Consider the following 19870-nt stretch of genomic DNA (forward strand, 5'->3'; position numbering starts at 1 on the left):
GGCTGCACATCTACAGCTCTGTGCGTCCCTACGCGTCCGAGAACTCAACCAGGACCACCCTGGTCAAATGCCAGACGGCGCCCACCAGATGAGAATCACTGACATTCACACAAGTTCCTCCACAGTCCATGCAGGAACCCTGAGTATAAAAAGGCTTTATTTAAAGCACAAATTTTTTTCCAAGTCTGTGAACTAAAAACCAAAGGCCTGTAAAGAGCAAAGGGAGTTATTCTCACCTTATTTGTTAAAATGTTCTGTTCCATGTAAGTTACTTTTATTTACGATTTCTGCAAACCAGATCCACTAAAAATGCGAACCAAAGAGCTCATTTTTATTGTTTTTAGGAGACAAGCCAGAAGTTAAAATCACAAGACGAGGCTGAGAAACAAGTTCAGCAGTGCCCAAATCAGACTAAGCATTTACATTCTAAAGTTCTGCCTGTGTCTGTTGTCACCCCTAACTTAAAACAAGTTAGCCCCGAAATAGCTGGGAGTGATGGATGCGTTCCTGCAGCTTCCTCTGATGAAAGGTAACCCCTGAGGATGAGAGCATGTCAAGCAACACCTCCAAGTGGCAAAAGAGAAGGAAACGTTTAAGCAAAAGTTTCTGCTGCTTTTGCTGAATGAAAGGTAAAGAAATTCAGTATTTTTGGAAATGGGGCACATTAAAAGGAACAACTTGTCCAAGTTCAACAAACTACGACGCTTCCCAAACAGCCAGGACTCTAACAAAGGACGACTTTTCCCAAATAGCCAGGACTTCGACAAAGCACGAGTTTTCCCAAACAGCCAGGACTCCAACAAAGGACAACGTTTCCCAAATAGCCAGGGCTTCAACAAAGGACATTTCCCAAATAGCCAGGACTTCCAGTTGCCAAGTTCGAGGTTACCGACTTCCTTCTAATTCCCCTTATCTTACTATTACTTCTCATTTTAGTCACTTAATAACTTTGACCTATATTGTAAGTCTTCATTCAGGAGAAAACATGCTTTTGCGGTGACCACTGGATGTTCCCTCAGCTGACTCTGTGAGACACCTTCTGTACCAAACGCCCTTCAGGCTGTGAGGGTTCATCTGCGTGCTTTTTCTCTCTTCCTGGTTCACTTACTCGCTTCAGGGCCTCACTGGTGCCTGTAGTTTCAGCAGCACAGCTGTGCAGAATACACAGAGTTCGCTTTTCAACCTGGGTTCTTCTCTCAGTCCGGTTTCTTCGTTACACTGAGAGGGACAAAGCTGGCTGACGAGGCCATGGTCATCGCCATTATTTGGACAGTTAGCCTTCCAGGCTCCACAGCAAAACAAGTGGCTCCCAAATCTGCTTTTAAATGTTTGTCACCGTTTAAAGAGAATTTAGTATGGAAAAGTATGCAGCATGCTGGGAATGAGAAAATCTGGATCTGTGATTAACTCGCAGAGTGTGATTTTGGGCACGTCACAGAACCGATGCAGGCCCCTCTCTTCACCTGTAAAATGGGGAGAAGAGCATCTACGTGGCCTAACTCACACACCTTTGTAAAGATGTGAATCGAATAAATCAAGTAAAATAATATATGCAACAAGGTAAACATTTATAGTGTAATAAAACATTAGCATTACAGATCAAGACAAATGACTCAAAATGTTACGTTCTGCAAAAGCGACTCAAAATGTGTCTTTGCTTATAGTGAATGAATCAGGAAGGACAGATCAGCCTTGCAACAGTACACCCTTAATTACAGAGATCTGGAAAATTCCAGGGCGGACAAACCGTCTTAGAACCTGCCCACAAGACACCAGTTAGCAGAAATCTCTAAAGACTAGAATCTCTAAGTCTTCAATAAAAAAAAGTTTAAATTTCTGACTTATCAGAAGTGGCGCTTTGCCTAGCCTATAATTCTACTGTAATCACAGGAGTAGGAGTGGGCCGTCTGTCTCGACCGTTCCCTTGGGACTAGGAACAAGAAAAGCTCAAGTACAACAAGGAGACAGAAGTTAAGAATTCGGTCTGAGATGGGATAAAGACCCCCCAAAAACACCTTTTCTCCTGCTTTAAAGACAGTATTTGAATATCAAACTTACTTGGGGCCAGGCACAGTGGTTCACACCTGTAATCACAACACTTTGGGAGGCAGAGGCAGGTAGATCACCTCAGGTTGGGAGTTCGAGACCAGCCTGGCCAACCTGGTGAAACCCCATCTCTACCAAAAATACAAAAGTTAGCCAGGTGTGGTGGTGGGCACCTGTAATCCCAGCTACACAGGAGGCTGAGGCAGGAGAATCATCTGAACCCAGGAGGCGGAGGTTGCAGTGAGCTGAGATCGCACCTTCATCCTGGGTGACAGAGTGAGACTCCATCTCAAAAAAAAAAAAAAAAAACTACTTGGTAGTAAGTATATCTCCAGAAGAAACGCCCCCCTCCAAATTGGGGGTCATTATGAAAGTGGTACTAATAGATTTTTGCCTAGCATCCATATTCCAGGTATCACATACAACACCTAGAAATTACCACAGCATCTGTTCTGTCTACAATACAATACGGAAACAGAAATTAGAAACGCTGGCGTGGGATCCAGTAATACATGGAGGACGACAAGTTTCTGATGTATTCTAGAGCTTTAATCTAGACGACTACAGAACACCAGGCCGAAACAGATGTGTTAGCTTTGGTTTTGCAGAACTAATCTCCTTCCACAGGAGACCTTGGAGTCCAAATTGGAGCAAAGGAAATGTTATAGTTACATACTCTTTTTTTTTTTTTTTTTTTTTGAGACGGAGTCTCGCTCTGTCACCCGGGCTGGAGTGCAGTGGCCGGATCTCAGCTCACTGCAATCTCCGCCTCCCGGGTTCACGCCATTCTCCTGCCTCAGCCTCCCGAGTAGCTGGGACTACAGGCGCCTGCCACCTCGCCCGGCTAGCTTTTTGTATTAATGGAGATTGACAGATGGAGATGCTGACGGCACCACCACAACACCGAATCTGGGCTCTTCCCAATACTGTTTCTGCAGATGAAAGAGGGAAAAGGACAAAGGAGGCCAAGTTCTTCCATGAAGACAGAATTCCAAATTCCCATCCCTTGTACAAACGTATCTCAGTGACTTCTTGTATCAAGGACCTGAAATCCAGAAGGCTTTGCTCTGTTGGCAGTAATACTGCCATTTTTCTAATGCACAACCTCCAACCGAGAACGGAATTTTCCTCACACAATTTCTAACTACTAGCAATCAAAAGCGAGAGTGACCTGAGTGCTAGCCAGAGCAGTTCCAGTAGTGATGAACGGCATTTTCCTCTTGAGATGCACAGTCTAGTTTAAACTTGTGACTGCCTCTAACACGGAAATAAGCAGATGGCGAGTTATGCTTGACCTTCTTTCTTGGCTCCTGAAGACAGCCAGTTTACATGGAGATGGCTCAGAAGAACAATAAACTTCCGTGTTCCTTCTTGGCACATTATTTTCCTAAAACTATTTTCAATAATCATGTTGCAGAAAAGTGGGACCTGGCATTTCTAAGGTCAGGAAGGAAACAGTCCAACTGCTGGACTAGTTAACTAAATAAAAGACAAACTCGGGTGGTTTTATTTTTGCGGGAGAGAACATCTCCATGATGAGGCACTGCATACAAAAGCTTCAGATTCTTGCTAATCAGAAACACGTTGTCTATATTAATTAAATGAAGACAAAACAGAGGCCTGTGTTAATGCCCCTGAGTCTGTGGAGAGAGTGAATCTGGGAAAGTTCAGAACAACATGGAACCGTGTTTCTAAAGAGATGAAATATTGCAATGATTAAAAACGACCATGTGACCCAGCCATTCCACTCCAAGGTACACAGCAAAAGGAACCGAAGCAGAAACTCCAACAGGTATTCGTGCGCCAACACTCACAGCAGCACTGTTCACACAAGCCAAACGGCGGAAACAATCCAAGTGGCCATGGACAGACGAATGGATACACACAACGTGGTCGACCTACACCACGGAATATTATTCAGCCGTAAGAGAGAAGAAAGTGCTGATACACGCTAATCATGGATGAATCCTGAAGACAACAGAAGTGAAATACACCAGATACAAAGGGTTGAATATTGTAGAATTCCACTTATATTAATATAAAGTACCCAGAATAGGCAAATTCATAGAGAGAGAAAGTAAAATAGAGGTCGCAAGAGGTTGAGGAAAGTGGGCAGGGGAAGGAATGACTTAATTAGTGGTTTTAACAGTTACAGAGTTCCTATTTGGGGTGATGAATAAATTTCAGAAATAGTGGTAGTGGTGGTTGTACATTATGAATGTAATTAATACCACTAATTATACACTTAAAATGTTAAAATGATAAATTCTATTTTTATATATATATATATTTTTACACAGTTTAAAAAAATGTAATATCAAAAACCACTGAACGGTATACTTCAAATAGATGAATTATATGTGAATTATATAACTCACAAATGCTGTTAAAATATAGCTATATAAAAAAATCAAAAAAGGTGATATTTACTGAAATGAAATTTAATAAAAATTTTTAAAGCATCATCAATTACACCAAGCGACACGCCAAGAAAAAAAACCAGGTCAGGTGTGGTGGCTCACACCTGCAATCCCAACATTTAAAAGGCGGAGGCAGGAGGGTCGCTCGAACCCAGGAGTTCAAGACCAGTCTAGGCAACACAGCAAAACCCCGTTTCTACAAGAAATACAAAAAAATCAGCCAGGTGTGGTGGCCTGTGCCTGTAGTACCAACTACTCAGGAGGCTGAGGCGGGAGGATTACTTGAACCTGGGAGGTCGAGGCTGCAGTGAGCCATGATTTTACCACTGCACTGAAGCCTAGGTGACAAGAGCGAGACCCTGTCTCAAGATAGAAAAAAAGCCAGGCCCGGTGGCTCAACGCCTGCAATCCCAGCACTTTGAGAGGTCGAACGAGGCAGGTGGATTACCGGAGGTCAGGAGTTTCAGACTAGCCTGGACAACAGCGCAAAACCCCATCTCTACTAAAAATACAAAAATTAGCTGGGTGTGGTGGTGCGTGCCTGTAATCCCAGCTACCTGGGAGGCTGAGACAGGAGAATCCCTTGAACCTGGGAGGCGGAGGTTGCAGTAACCTGAGATCACGCCACTGCACTCCAGCCTGGGTGACAGAGTGAGACTGTCTCAAAAAAACAAAAACAAAAACCATAAAAATAAAAACAATAAAAAATCTTTTTTTTTTGATACAGAGTCTCGCTCTGTCACCCAGGCTGGAGTGTAGGGGCGCAATCTTGGTTCACTGCAACCTCTGCCTCCCAGGCTCAAGCGATTCTCCTGTCTCAGCTTCTCAGGTAGCTGGGATTACAGGCATGTGCCACGATGCCCGGCTAAATTTTTTTTTTTTTTTTTTGAGACAGAGTCTCACTCTGTCGCCCAGGCTGGAGTGCAATGGTGCAATCTCGGCTCACTGCAAGCTCAACCTCCCAGATTCATGCCATTCTCCTGCCTCAGCCTCCCAAGTGGCTGGGACTACAGGCACCTGCCACCACCCCCGGCTAATTTTTTTGCATTTTTAGTAGAGACGGGGTTTCACCGTGTTAGCCAGGATAGTCTCCATCTCCTGACCTTGTGATCTGCCTACCTCGGCCTCCCAAAGTGCTGGGATTACAGGCGTGAGCCACTGCGCCCTGCCATTAAAAATTCATTTTTAACACTCAGGAGATGCCGCCAAAGTGGCATTCAGAGAAAAGCCACACTTTTAAGTGCTCTTCTTACACAACAAGAAGGAAAAGGAACATAAAGACAACAGAGATGAAAGCAGTAAAATATAAACGTACAGAGTAATGAACTGAAACAGGAAAAGAGTAGAACTGACAAATCTAAGTGCAAGTCCTCTGAGAAGGCCTAAAGAAATTCTGGCTGGTTTAATCTGGGATTGGGGGTGGGGCAAAGAGAAAACACAACATTAAGAATGGAAAGAGAGGCCGGGCAGGCGCGGCGGCTCACGCTTGTAATCCCAGCACTTTGGGAGGCTGAGGTGGGAGGATCAAAAGGTCAAGAGATCGAGACCATCTGGCCAACATGGTGAAACCTTGTCTCTACTGAAAATACAAAAATTAGCCAGGTGTGGTGGCGCATGCCTGTAGTTCCAGCTACTCAGGAGGCTGAGGCAGGAGAATCACTTGAACCCAGGAGGCGAAGCTTGCAGTGAACCGAGATCGCGCCATTGCACTCCAGCCTGGGCAACAAGAGCGAGACTACGTCTCCAAACACCAAAACAAAACAAAAAGAATGGAAAGAGAATATAAACAGAGAATTGGAAAGGATGAATAAACTTAAACATCTGAGTAAAATTACTTTCAAGAACAAGGACTTACTAAAATCAACTCAAGAAGAAGTGGAAGACATAAATATAACCATAGAAATCACAGAAAAGGCTGCAAAGGAACCAATCTCCCAAAAGGCACTTGACCTTGCTAAAGGGTCAATCAAGGTATATTATTTATAGCCTGACGTCTCTGAAACAATTTACTATTTAAATGGTCTCTGTGGGTTGCAAAAAATGGGAAGCATCCCAGTTTGTTTTACAAAGCTGACAAAGGCCAAGCGTGGTGGGTCACGCCTGTAATCCCAGCACTTTGGGAGGCTGAGGTGGGTGGATCATTTGAGGTCAGGAGTTCGAGACCAGCCTGGCCAACATGGTGAAACCCTGTCTCTACTAAAAGTACAAAAATTAGCTGGGCGTAGTGGCGGGTGCCTGTAGTCCCAGCTACTTGGGAGGCTGAGGCAGGAGAATCGCTTGAACCCGGGAGGCAGAGGTTGCTGTGAGCTGAGATCACACCACTGCACTCCAGCCTGTGACAGAGTAAGATTCCGTCTCAAAACAACGACAACAAAAACTGACATAAACCTGATACAAAATCTAACAATGATAACCAAAAAGAAGAAAATTTCAAACTAATTTCATTTTTTAACATGAATCAAAATCCCAGATAAAAATACTAAAATTCAACAATATATTAAAAAGATAATACACGATGGCCCAGTAGGCATTTAAGAAAGGTTAAATATTTTAAAAAGGAGGAAAACAAAAACTTAAGCAAATCAACAAAATGAAAAAGCCCTGTGACTATGTTCAGTCGATGCTGAGAGGACACATGATACAATCCAACGTCTATTTTCTGGCAAAAGTGCTTAGTGACCAAGCTCGTGATGATCACTCCTTACTAGTCAAAGAAACGGGAAACAAGACAACATCACCCTTGGTGTCAGCCCCAGGAGAGAAGGGCCTTTTGCTTTGTTCACTGTGTTATTCCCAGTGATTAAAATAGTGCCAAGCACACAGAAGGCGCTCACTAAGTACGTACGGAGTGAGCAAATGGACAAACGCACTACGCCAAGTGCCTGTCATTAAAATCAAGAACGAATGGCCTGCCATCCCCACTCCTACCTGATACTAAAGAGCACGTCTAAAACCTTTTCATCTCAGAATCTCTTTATACCCTTGGAAATTTATTGAAAGGGTTTATGTAGCTTATATCTACTGACAAATACCAATGTTGGAGATTAAAACTGAGAAGTTTAAATAAAAAATATGTATCTATTAACCCATTTAAACATGACAATGATAAATACATTACATGTTAGCATAACATGTTTTTTGAAAAATAACTATATTTCCCCCAGACAAAACAAATTTGATTTTTTGTTTGAGAGGGAATATCGCTGTGTTGCCCAGGCTGGAGTGCAGGGGCATAATTTCGGCTCATCACAACCTCCGCCTCCCGGGTTCAAGCGATTCTCCTGCCTCAGCCTCCCGAGTAGCTGGGACTACAGGCGCACACCACCACACTTGGTTAATTTTTGTATTTGTAGTAGAGACATGGTTTCACCATATTGACCAGGCTGGTCTCGAACTCCTGACCTCATGATCTGCCCGCCTCGGCCTCCCAAAGTGCTGGGATTCCAGGCGTGAGCCACTATGCCCAGCCTACAAAACAAATTTCTTGAGAAGAGTGGCACTGCTGGTGTGTCTCTGCAAAAATCTTTAGTGTCTGCTCTGACAAACACCAGCTGGGCTCCCACGCATGCTTCTGTATTGAATCTGTTGTGACATGTTGTTTTGGTTGAAAACATGAAGAAACTCTGGCTTCACATAGATACCTGGAGTTAGAAAAGGAAGGAATACTTTGATACCCATCTCTTTGTCTATTTAAGCTGCTGTTAATATAACCAAATACTTTGAACTGGGTGATTTCTAAACAACAGAAATTGTTAACAGTTCTGGAAGCTGGGAAGTCCAAGATGCAGGCACCAGGAGATCTGGTGCCTGGTGAGGGCCCTGTCCTCATAGATGGAATCTTCTGTGTGTCCTCACATGAGGGAAGGGGCAAACCGCCATCCTTCAAAAGTCTTTTATGAGGATACTAATCTCACAGATGAGGGCAGACCCCTTGTGACTCAATCACCTCCCAAAGGCCTTGCTTCTAAATCCTGTCACAATAGGGATTAAGTTCCAACACAGGAATTGTGGGGGACACCAACATTCTTGTGTTGTGATATGTTGTTTTGGTTGAAAATACGAAGAAAATCTGGCTTCACATACATATATGTAATTAGAAAAGGAAGAAATATTTTAATTCGCATTTCTTAGTCTATTCAGGCTGCTATGAATAGAACAAAACACTTTAAACACAATAGCCCTTTTCAGGTACTTGCTGATAGTCCTTTTTTAAACTACACTAAAACTCAAACAGTGGTAGATTCTTGAGGATTAGTTACAAGGTGGAATTTGAAGTTTCACTGATGAACTTGCCATACTATGCTGCATTAAAACCCACTGATCAGCTGTGCGTCTGCCTAGGATGCCGAACGCCAGAAAGAGTGTTGCTCTTACACTAACAATGAGCAAAAAAGAAACTAAAAACCACAAGTTTTCTTGAACCTGCAGAGAGCTAAAGGCAACCAAGTATCCTGAAATCCAAGAAGGAAGGCGCTCCCCAAGGAAAGACCAGACAGGAGACCGTCTCCCATGTAGCAGGGCATGTGAGGAAGACAGGGGTGTGCCACACAAGCAGGCGAGAGGGCCGAACTAAAAGTTTTAACAAGTTACTAAAGGCCAAGTGTGGGCTGGCGCAATGGTCGGGAGGCCTGGAAAGTGTGAACACAGGTGGGTATGCACCCACTCTCAGGCTCTGTTCCAAGACCTTCACTGGGTGTTCACGAGGACAAAATGGGGGCACTCTCTCCTCTTCTACACAAAATGCCTGGCATTCAATAAAAAATGTTAAGACACATACATGCCAAAAAGGATAAAAAAGAAGAAAGGGAAGAAAGGAAAAGCAACCCATTGTTAAGAGACAAAGCAACCAACAGAAGCTGCCTCAAAGAAGAGCCATTTGTCGTAACTATTAGATACGTTCCAGAGCAGGGGATTTTTAAATAACAATGAATAATACGTTAAAGAATCTGGTAGAAAAGGTGTTTTACATGCATGAGCAGATGAGGAATTGCAACAGAGAGCAGGAAATTGTAAGAAAGAGTCAAAGGGAAATGCTAGAAAAAAGGACACAGTGTCAGAGCTGAAGAATTCCTTCAACAGCCTCATCACACTCGACACAGCAAAAAAAGGATCAGTGAACTTTAAGGTGGGTCAATAGAAAGTACCCAAACTGAAATATAAAGAGGAAAAAAGAAAAGAAAATCCAACACACGCAGAACAGTATTAAATGTCCTAAAAGATACGTAAGCAGAATTCCAGGAGGAAGAGAGGACAGAACAGAAACATTTGAAGAGATAACGGCTGAGAATTTTTTTTTAAGCGAAAGGCATTAAACCACCGATCCAAGTGCTGAGATCCCAAGCAGAATAACGCTCGACTTCTCAGCAACAATGAAAGCTAGAAGACAAAGACTGACATTTTTAAAGTACTAAAAAAAAAAATAAAACAACAACAAAACTGCCAACCTAGAGTCCTAAACCAAGCAAAAGTCTTTTTAAAAAATAAAAGCGGCCGGGCGCGGTGGCTCAAGCCTGTAATCCCAGCACTTTGGGAGGCCGAGACAGGCGGATCACGAGGTCAGGAGATTGAGACCATCCTGGCTAACATGGTGAAACCCCGTCTCTACTAAAAATACAAGAAAATTAGCCGGGCGAGGTGGTGGGCGCCTGTAGTCCCAGCTACTCGGGAGGCTGAGGCAGGAGAATGGCGTGAACCCGGGGGAGCGGAGCTTGCAGTGAGCCGAGATCGCGCCACTGCACTCCAGCCTGGGGCACAGAGCAAGACTCCGTCTCAAAAAAAATAAAAATAAAAATAAATAAATAAATAAATAAATAAAAGCAAAATTAAAACTTTTCAAGCAAAGAGAAGCTGAGAGCATTTATTGCCAGCAGACTGTGCTATAAGAAATACTAAAGGAAGTTCATGAGGCAGAAGAAATATGGTACAGAAAAAACTCAGATCTAAGGACATAAAAATGAGAACTATGTGAGGTGACAAATATGTTAACTTGCTTCTCTCTAGGCTATTTTACTGTCTATATGTGTCCTATGTTATACACCTTAAATATGTACAATACAGTTTACTTCTTAAAACATAAAATAAAACAGCCGGGTGTGGTGGCACACGCTGACAGTCTCCGGCTACTCGGGAGGCTGAGGCAGGAAGATCACTGGAGCCACGGAGTGTGAGGCCAGCCTGGGCAACACGGCAAGACCCCATCTCTTAAAAATACAAAATAAATGTAGAAACTTGAAAACTGACCAACAATAAAAATATTTTTAAAATTTATTTTTAATTACTCTAAAAAGCAAAAATAGCCACAGGGATGGCGTTCATAATATATAAAAACGAGACGCGGGACACAGTGGAACGCAGAGAGGATGTGAGGAAGGAGTCGGAAGTCTACTATTATAAGATTCTTACATTACATGGGAAGTGATGCATGTCATCATTGTGGTATCAGTGACACTATCACTGTGATAAAGACGCACATTGTGAGCCTAGGACTGGGAAGTACAAGAACAAACAGAAAACAAGCAAGATGTAGATTTAAATCCAACTATATCATGGGAACAAAGCAAAACACTCACTTTCACCAATTTTATGCCATATCACACTGTAGGTCCTACCAGAGTAATAAGGCAAAAAGTAAAATTGCCTTTATTCATAGGTAAGATGATTATCCACTTTTTAAAAATCCCAAAAGCCTACAAAAAAAAAATTCCTGAAACTAATAGGTAAGTTCAGCAAAGCTGCACAGGATAAGGTCAATAAATAAAAATCAATTACATTTCCACAACTAGCAAGAGACAACTGGAAATTTAAATTTTTAAGAGATACTATTTATAACAAAAACTATAAACTATTTAGTATAAATCTAGCAAAATATGAGCAAGATCTATATACTAAAAACTAAAACACACTGTTGAGAGAAACTAAAGACCTAAATATATGAAGAAATATTCCATGTTCACAGATTGGAAGATTTAATATTGTAAAGATGTCAATTCTCCCTCAAGTGATCTACAGATTCAATGCAATCCCAATCAAAGTCCCAGAGATTTCTTTTCTTTCTTTTTTTAAATCAACAAGGTGGCCGGGCGCGGTGGCTCACACCTGTAATCCCAGCACTTTGGGAGGCCGAGGCGAGTGGATCACCTGAGGTCAGGAGTTCAAGACCAGCCTGGCCAACATGGCGAAACCCCGTCCCTACCAAAGAATACAAAAAATTAGCCAGGCGTGCGGCGCGTGCCTGTGATCCCAGCTACTGAAGAGGCGGAGGCAGGAGAATCGCTTGAACCCAGGAGGCGGAGGTTGCTGTGGGCCAAGACTGCACCATTGCACTCCAGCCTGGGGAACAAGGGCGAGACTCTGTTTCAAGAAAAAGGAAAAAAAAAAAAAAAGACTAATAAAGGAAAACAGATCCCAATATCTATACGTATATAAACAAAGAAGTCCTGATGACCTTGTCATAAAAACTGCCTTGCTTTAGAGACGTGATGAGAGACAGAGAAAACGAAAGACAGATGTGCGTAACACAAACAGTTGGCGTGGAGAAGGGAGGGCAGCTCTGAGTCTTGGAGCCAGGAAGGGAAGACGGGAGTTCCAAGCCTGGCTCTTGAAACTAGTGTTGAACAGGCAGCGAAGGCTCCCTGCAGTGACTCAGGCATCAGTTCCTTCTGTTCATTAGAATATGGCATCCAGGCCGGGCTCGGTGGCTCACGCCTGCAATCCTAGCACTTTGGGAGGCCGAGGCAGGTGGATCACCTGAGGTTGGGAGTTCAGAACCAGCCTGACCAACCTGGAGAAACCCTTTCTCTACTAAAAATAAAAAAATAGCCGGGCATGGCGGCACATGCCTGTAATCCCAGCTACTCAGGAGGCTGAGGCAGGAGAATCGCTTGAACCCAGGACGCGGAGCCTGCAGCGAGCCGATTGCACTCCAGCCTGGGCAACAGGAACGAAACTCCGTCTCAAAAAAAAAAAAAAAAAAAAAGAATGTGGCATCCCAAAATACTTTTCTTTTAAAATAATATACCAACGGCCCCCAACTTGGTATGGTTCAACACAGAATTTTCTTATTATACGATGGTGCAAAGGTGAGAAACGTTCTGTGGAAACCATACTTTGGGTATCCATACAACCATTCTGCCTTTCACTTTCTGTATTCAATAGATCACATGAGCTATTCAACACTTTAGTATAAAATAGGCTCGGTGTTAGACGATTTGCCTCACTGTAGTCTAATGTAAGTGTTCTGAGCATGTAAATTTAACGCACAGTAGGCTAAGCTATAATACTTAGTAAATCATATGTATTAATACATTTTTAACTTAGGATGTTTTCAACTTATGATGGGTTTATCAGAATAAGAACTTATTCTTAATTGTAAGTTAAGAAGCATGTGTATGATTGAGAAAAATTTAGAAACAGGTGTGGTGGCTTGCACCTGTAATTCTAGCCACTCAGGAAGCTGAGGCAGGAGGATCACTTGAGGCAAGGAGTCCAAGACCAGCTGGAGCAATAAAGGAACATCCCATCAATACAAAAAAAGTTTTTTTTTAATTAAAAAATTAACCAGACATGGTGACATGCACTTTAGTTCTAGCTACTTGGAAGTCTGAGGTGGGAGAACTGCTTGAGGCCAGGAGTTTGAGACACTGAGCTATGCACGCCACACTCCAGCCTGGATGACGCTGGAGCAAGACCCTGTCTCAACAAAAAAAAAAAAAAAAAAAAAAAAAGAGAGAGAGAGAAGAGAAGAGAAGAGAAGAGAATTGCAGTGGCTCATGCCTGTAATTCCAGCACTCTGGGAAGCGGAGGTGGGAGGATCACTTGAGGCCCGGAGTTCCAAACCAGCCTGGACAACATAGTGAGATTCCATCTCTACAAAAAGTGTTTTAAACCAGCCAGGCATAGTAGTGTGCACCTGTAGTCCTAGCTACTTGGGAGGCTGAGGCGGAAGGATCACATGAGCCCAGGAGTTCAAGGCTAGAGTGAGCTATGATCCTGCCACTGCATTCCAGCCTGGATGACAGAGTGACCCCATCTCTAAAAAGAAAAAAAAGAATTTGGAAGTCATAAAAACTGGAAATGAAAAAATATATATCTGCAGTCTCAAATTTCAAAAACAATACAAACAATAAATTCTGCTGTCAAGTGGAATGTTTATTTTAACTCTGGGGTGATCTTGCACGTCACACCAGATAAACCTCCAATGGAGGTCTTAAGGACAGGACAAGAGAAATGAAGCTTTGGCCACCACTGTTGCCACAGCAGATGTTCTGGGCTGTAGGTAAGCTGTGCTGCCATTTTTATTCACAGAGAACAGCACACTGAAGGCAGTAAGGGGTCTGGGATAATTCAGAGCCAGTAAACCTGGAGGTGCTTTAGAGCAGAGCAGTGGGGATGGAAAGGATCTGATGGAGCTGATGGAAAAGCCACAGGAACTTGACAAATACCTAGACGCCCAGAACTAGGAACACTGAAATTCCAGTGGATCCTGTATCAGCAGCACTGGTGTTCCTGCCATTTACCAAACATGAGTGAGCCCAATATTGTGCAAGGTGTCTTAAAATACATTTATTCTAGGCCAGGTGCAGGGGCTCACGCCTGTCATCCCGGCACTTTGGGAGACTGAGGCGGGTGGATCACCTGAGATCAGGAGTTCAAGACCATCCTGGCCAACATGGTGAAACCCCGTCTCTAATAAAAATATAAAAATTAGCTGGGCATGGTAGTGGGTGCCTATAAACTCAGCTACTCGGGAGGCTGAGGCAGGAAGAATCACTTGAACCCGGGAGATGGAGGTTGCAGATCATAACACTGCACTCTAGCCTGGGTGACACAGCGAGACTCCATCTCAAAAAAAAAAAAAAAAAGGCCAGGCACAGAGGCTCATGCCTGTAATCCCAGCCCTTTGGGAGGCCGAGGCAGGTGGATCACGAGGTCAGGAAATCGAGACCATCCTGGCCAACATGGTGAAACCCCATCTCTACTAAAATACAAAAAATTAGCCTGGTGTGGTGGCACACGCCTATAGTCCCAGCTACTTGGGAGGCTGAGGCAGGGGAATCACTTGAACCTGGGAGGCAGAGGTTGCAGCGAGCCGAGATCGCACCACTGCACTCCAGCTGAGAGAGAGAGCAAGACTCCGTCTCAAAAAAAAAAAAAAAAAAAAAAGATGAGCATGGTGGCAAGTGCCTGTGGTCCCAGCTACTCGGGAGACTGAAGTGAGAGGATCACTGGAGCCCAGGAGGTTGAGGCTGCAGCGAGCTGTGATTGTACCACTGCACTCTAGCCTGGGCAACAAAGTTAAGACCCTGTCTCAAAAATAAATACACAAAGAAATAATTAAATAAGTAGATAAATAAAGTATATTAATTCTAATCCCCCCTAACCCTGAGGCAGGTATTATTATCTCTATGCCACAGATGAAAAGTTAAGTGTCTTGTCCAAGGTCAGACAACAGCAGAGACAAAATTTAAATTCAAAGCTCAAACTTTTTTCACTTTACCAGGATGCCATGTACCAATGTTACATGACTGAAAATATCTAATTACTCCAGTCCTTAGAGAATTCAAATAAAATGCTCAATCCTTCATTGTACATAGAGGAGAGGAAATAGAGCTATCTGGATTCCTTACAGCTTTTCTAAAAATGAGGGATTTTAGAGGACACATGGCAAAGTGTTCCAAATGTGCCGCAGACATGTGTCCCTGCCAAAGCAGCACTATCAAGGTGACACGGTTTGGCTGTGTCCCCACCCAAATCCCGTCTTGAACTGTCGTTCCCCAAAGCCCTCCACGTCATAGGAGGGACCTGGTGGGAAGTCACTGAATCACAGGGTGGTTTCTCCCATTCCACTCACGTGATAGTAACTTCTCACAAGATCTGATGGTTTTATAAGAGGCTTCCCCCTTCGCTCAGCTCTCATTCTTCCTCTCTCCTGCCACCTTGTGAGGAAGGATGGGTTTGCTTCCCTTTCCACCATGTTGGAAGTTGCCTGAGGCATCCCCAGCCAAGCAGAACTGTGAGTCAACTAAACCTTTTTCCTTTATAAATTACCCCGTCTAAGGTACTTCTTCATAGCAGTGTGAGAACAGACTAATACACAAGGCTTGTGTGCAATAAACAGGATGAAGAATGGTAGTGAGACCAAACCCAGTTGCACTACATTGTTAAACAATTAATGGACATTTTATGAGTCCTCGCCTCAACTACAATCAACAGCACTCTAGAAGCAGGCAAAACGAACAGTCGCCAGCCTCGCCTCAACTACAATCAACAGCCCTCAACTACAATCAACAGCACTCCAGAAGCAGGCAAAATGAACAGTCGCTGGCCCCGCCTCAACTACAATCAACAGCCCTCAACTACAATCAGCAGCACACTAGAAGCAGGCAAAATGAACAGTCGCCAGCCCCGCCTCAACTACAATCAATAGCACTCTAGAAGCAGGCAAAATGAACAGTCGCCAGCCCCGCCTCAACTACAATCAGCAGCACTCCGGAAGCAGGCAAAATGAACAGTCGCCAGATTCAACTTGACAAAGGCAAGCCAACCTTGACCTCTGCACTAGATGTAAGAAATCCTGGTTGGGAAATGACTGTGAGCCCGAATCAAAACTCTGCCCCTACAAAAGGCTTTTCTAACAACCCGAGTCCAGGGCTGCCACACAGATCATGGTGTTGACGGCACTCCCAGGTCATGCCCAAACCACAGCAATTCCTGAAGTTTAGTGTTATTTGAAGACACGCTGAAAAGTACAACGCAAAAAATAGTAACTGAAAAGAAACAAAAACCGTCCAGCCATTCTTGGCCACTAGTGGGAAACTTTGAGGCCATGCTTTAAAAGCTCAGTCATCTCAGCTGTGATACGTTCCAGCAGGAGGAAGCAAGGAGCAACTGCCATTTTTTTCCAAACTCTTTGTGGTCCCTTTAATACTAATACCATTCATTTTCTTCCATTTCTGTCAATCGATGGGCTTCGTTTTCCTCCCGAGAGAATGAGAGAAAGGACCAATTTAAAATGATGGAGCATAAGAATATAAAGTCTCCTTCTAGCGAGCTGACAATGACAAATTCAAAATCCCACATAACGAAGATCAATGCCATGCTGGGAAGTCAGTCTTGGAGAGCAGTTATTTTTGTTCTTTGCACTTGAGGCAGGGTCCCCAGGCTGCAGTGCAGTGGAGCCACCACAGACTGCTGTAGCCTCAAGCCCCTGGGCTCACACAATCCCCCACCTCAAACTCCTGAGTAGCCAGGACTCTAGGTTTGTGTCACCATGCTGGACTAATTTTTTTTTTTTTTTTTTTTTTGAGATGGAGTCTCACTCTGTCACCCAGGCTGCAGTGCAGTGGCGCCATCTCAGCTCAATGCAACCTCCACCTCCTGGGTTCAAGCGATTCTCCAGCCTCAGCCTCCTGAGTAGCTGGGACTAAGGGCACACACCACTGCATCCGGCTAATTTTTGTATTTTGAGTAAAGTCCAGGTTTCACAATGTTGGCCAGGCTGGTCTTGAACTCCTGATCCCGGGTGATCCGCCCACCTCCACCTCCCAAAGTGTTGGGATTACAGGCGTAAGCTACCAAGCCCAGCCTATTTTTGTTCTAATGCTTGAATTGCATAATATGCTAATTTTGAGGAAGAAAAGCAAGGAACACTTTCTCCTTGGAAGGCAATGTACTTTGCTGCTTTAGTTCATAAATCTTTATATCTCTATGTAACAGTGAAGAAGGCAAGTATTAATAGCCTCCTTTTTTGGTGAAAATCAAGACATGGAAAGTCGAAGAAACACAGCCCCGGACAACATGCACGGACAGGCAGAAATCCTGTGTTGTGGGTCTGGCACTTTGCGCTGAAGTGAGGAGGAAGAAAGAACAGGAAGCCTCCGACGGCACGTCACACAGCTCCGAATCCACCCCATTCCGCCTTTGCATCTACAGCTTGAATGAAGACACAGAAGGCATGTCTGGCAAATCTGCTAATGACAAAGTGGGAGGTCATCAAGGTTCCCAAAAGTCTTGATGGGATAAACAATCGAGCAGAACTAGTGGGATGAACAAAGGCTGAGACACACACAGTCTGACAATTTCAAGCAATCTCTTGCACAAACAGAGGTGGAGAAAGTTTAGATGAAAGTCATATGAAGAAAGGCCTGGGACAGTACTGCCCACAGACGTGTTTTGTTTGGCCTTTGCAGTGTTTGGCCTTCACAGTGTTCGTGAAAAACACTAAGCCAATGGTTAACAATTGTGAGAGTCACATGAAAATCCGGATTTCTGGCTTCTCTTAAAAAACTGATAGATTTGGCAATTCCTGGCCGGGCGCGGTGGCTCACGCCTGTAATCCCAGCACTTTGGGAGGCCGAGACGGGCGGATCACGAGGTCAGGAGATCGAGACCATCCTGGCTAACACGGTGAAACCCCGTCTCTACTAAAAATACAAAAACTTAGCTGGGCGAGGTGGCAGGCGCCTGTAGTCCCAGCTACTCGGGAGGCTGAGGCAGGAGAATGGCGTGAACCCGGGAGGCGGAGCTTGCAGTGAGCTGAGATCCGGCCACTGCATTCCAGCCTGGGTGACAGAGCGAGACTTCGTCTCAAAAAAAAAAAAAAAAAAAAAAAGATTTGGCAATTCCAGGTCTGCATTCAGACATGACAACAGCTGGTTAGAATTCACCTGTGACCATCCCCTCAGGACAGGGCATTCACTCCCCTGGATGTATCCGGACACACACTAGCCTGCTTACACCATTTAGGTTACTTTCCTAGCTCTGTGGACATCTGTTTGCAACCCTTGACCTGGGGGTTTCAGGTGACTGCCAACTCAATAGAAGCCAACCATGTAATACAGCTGCCAAAAATCTCAGCAAATCCTAGGTAATGGAAGAACAGTGTCTAAAATCAAAAATCTCACCAAATCCAAGGTAATGGAAGAACAGTGTCTACAACTGGTGGCCCTTAAGTTTTGAAGAGTCATAGACTCCTTAGGAAATCTAGAAAAATCAGTAAGTTTTCCTCCCATAAACATGTCTAGACGTACAAAAATTTACAGTTAATTTCAGGGAGTTGACAGACACTCTGAACCCCCAGTCCCTAAGTTAATGAGCTCAGCCCAGAACAAGGAGGTCGATGGTCTCATTGTATGTTGACACAGCACGTCCACTCCTGGGAGTCACATTTTAAGAGGGAGGCCGACAAACAGCTATCAAGAGCAAGAATGATAAAGGGTCTGGAGATTACATTATAAAGAAACTAAGAATGGTTAGCCTAGAAAAGGGAACACTTAGGAACATAACATCCATTTTCAATTTCAGAAGCTGTAGTAAGGAAAAGGGATTAGGCTTACACCCGTCCAGCTGGCAGAACTAAGATCAACAAGCAGTTACAACGAAGTCTATTTCACTATTTCACTTCAGTCTAAGAAAGGAGTTTCTCATAACTAAAGCCTTAAAACTGAATTAGTCTGTCCTGCAGACCCACAAAGTAGCAACCTCCCCATCATTGAAAGTATCCAAGTTGCCGGGCGCGGTGGCTCAAACCTGTAATCCCAGCACTTTGGGAGGCCGAGACGGGTGGATCACGAGGTCGGGAGATCGAGACCATCCTGGCTAACATGGTGAAACCCCGTCTCTACTAAAAAATACAAAAAACTAGCCGGGCGAGGTGGCAGGCGCCTGTAGTCCCAGCTACTGGGGAGGCTGAGGCAGGAGAATGGCGTGAACCCGGGAGGCGGAGCTTGCAGTGAGCTGAGATCCGGCCACTGCACTCCAGCCTGGGCGGCAGAGCGAGACTCCGTCTCAAAAAAAAAAAAAAAAAAAAAAAAAAAAGAAAGTATCCAAGCTTCTGCAGGATAAGGAAATGTCAGAGATGTAATGCGAAGGACTCCTGACCTGGGTGGAAGATTGTACTATAATTACCTAATCCTTCTTCCAAAGCGAAGGAGTGATCAATACAGCACCCCCTCCTTATCAGCAGTTCACTTTCTGAGGTTTTAGCTACCTGTAGTTGACTGTGGTCCAAAAATATTAAATGGAAAATTCCAGAAAAAGACAATTAGTAAATTTCCAATTATGTGCCATTCTGAGTAACGTGATAAAATCTTACACCACTCAATTCTGTCCTGACCAGGTCACAAATCGTTCCCCCGCCCAGAATATCCACGCTGAATACAGAGCCTGTCTATCAGCCACTCAGCAGCCATCTCGGCTATTACACACAGCTCCAAATCACAAGAGGACTGATGCTGGAATACTGTCATAATTGTGCTATTTTAGTTTTAGTTATTGTGGTTAATCTCTTACTGTGCCTAATTTGCATACTAAAATGTATCACAGGTGTGTATACATAGGAAAAAATACAGTATATATATAGTTTGCTACTCTCTGGGTTTCAGGCATCCACTGGGGGTCTTGGAATG

The 19870-nt window shown here is 44.0% G+C and overlaps 1 protein-coding gene across 9 annotated transcripts in view; it reads right to left on the bottom strand.

The window, feature by feature from the left end:
- LOC105474265 (VPS53 subunit of GARP complex) overlaps nucleotides 1–19870 on the bottom strand; it is a 182850-nt gene that overhangs the window by 133267 nt on the left and 29713 nt on the right. Inside the window, exon 1 of one of the 9 annotated variants that reach the window (XM_071082069.1) lies at nucleotides 16399–16658. The exons of the other annotated variants lie outside the window; for them this stretch is intronic. Within the exon in view, the coding sequence (XP_070938170.1) occupies nucleotides 16399–16401 (3 nt within the window). The 5' untranslated portion in view covers nucleotides 16402–16658. Of the gene's footprint in view, nucleotides 1–16398; nucleotides 16659–19870 lie in introns of those variants that run through there. 9 annotated transcript variants of the gene reach the window in all.

Source organism: Macaca nemestrina, chromosome 17 (assembly GCF_043159975.1).
Source record: "Macaca nemestrina isolate mMacNem1 chromosome 17, mMacNem.hap1, whole genome shotgun sequence".
NCBI lineage: Eukaryota > Metazoa > Chordata > Mammalia > Primates > Cercopithecidae > Macaca > Macaca nemestrina.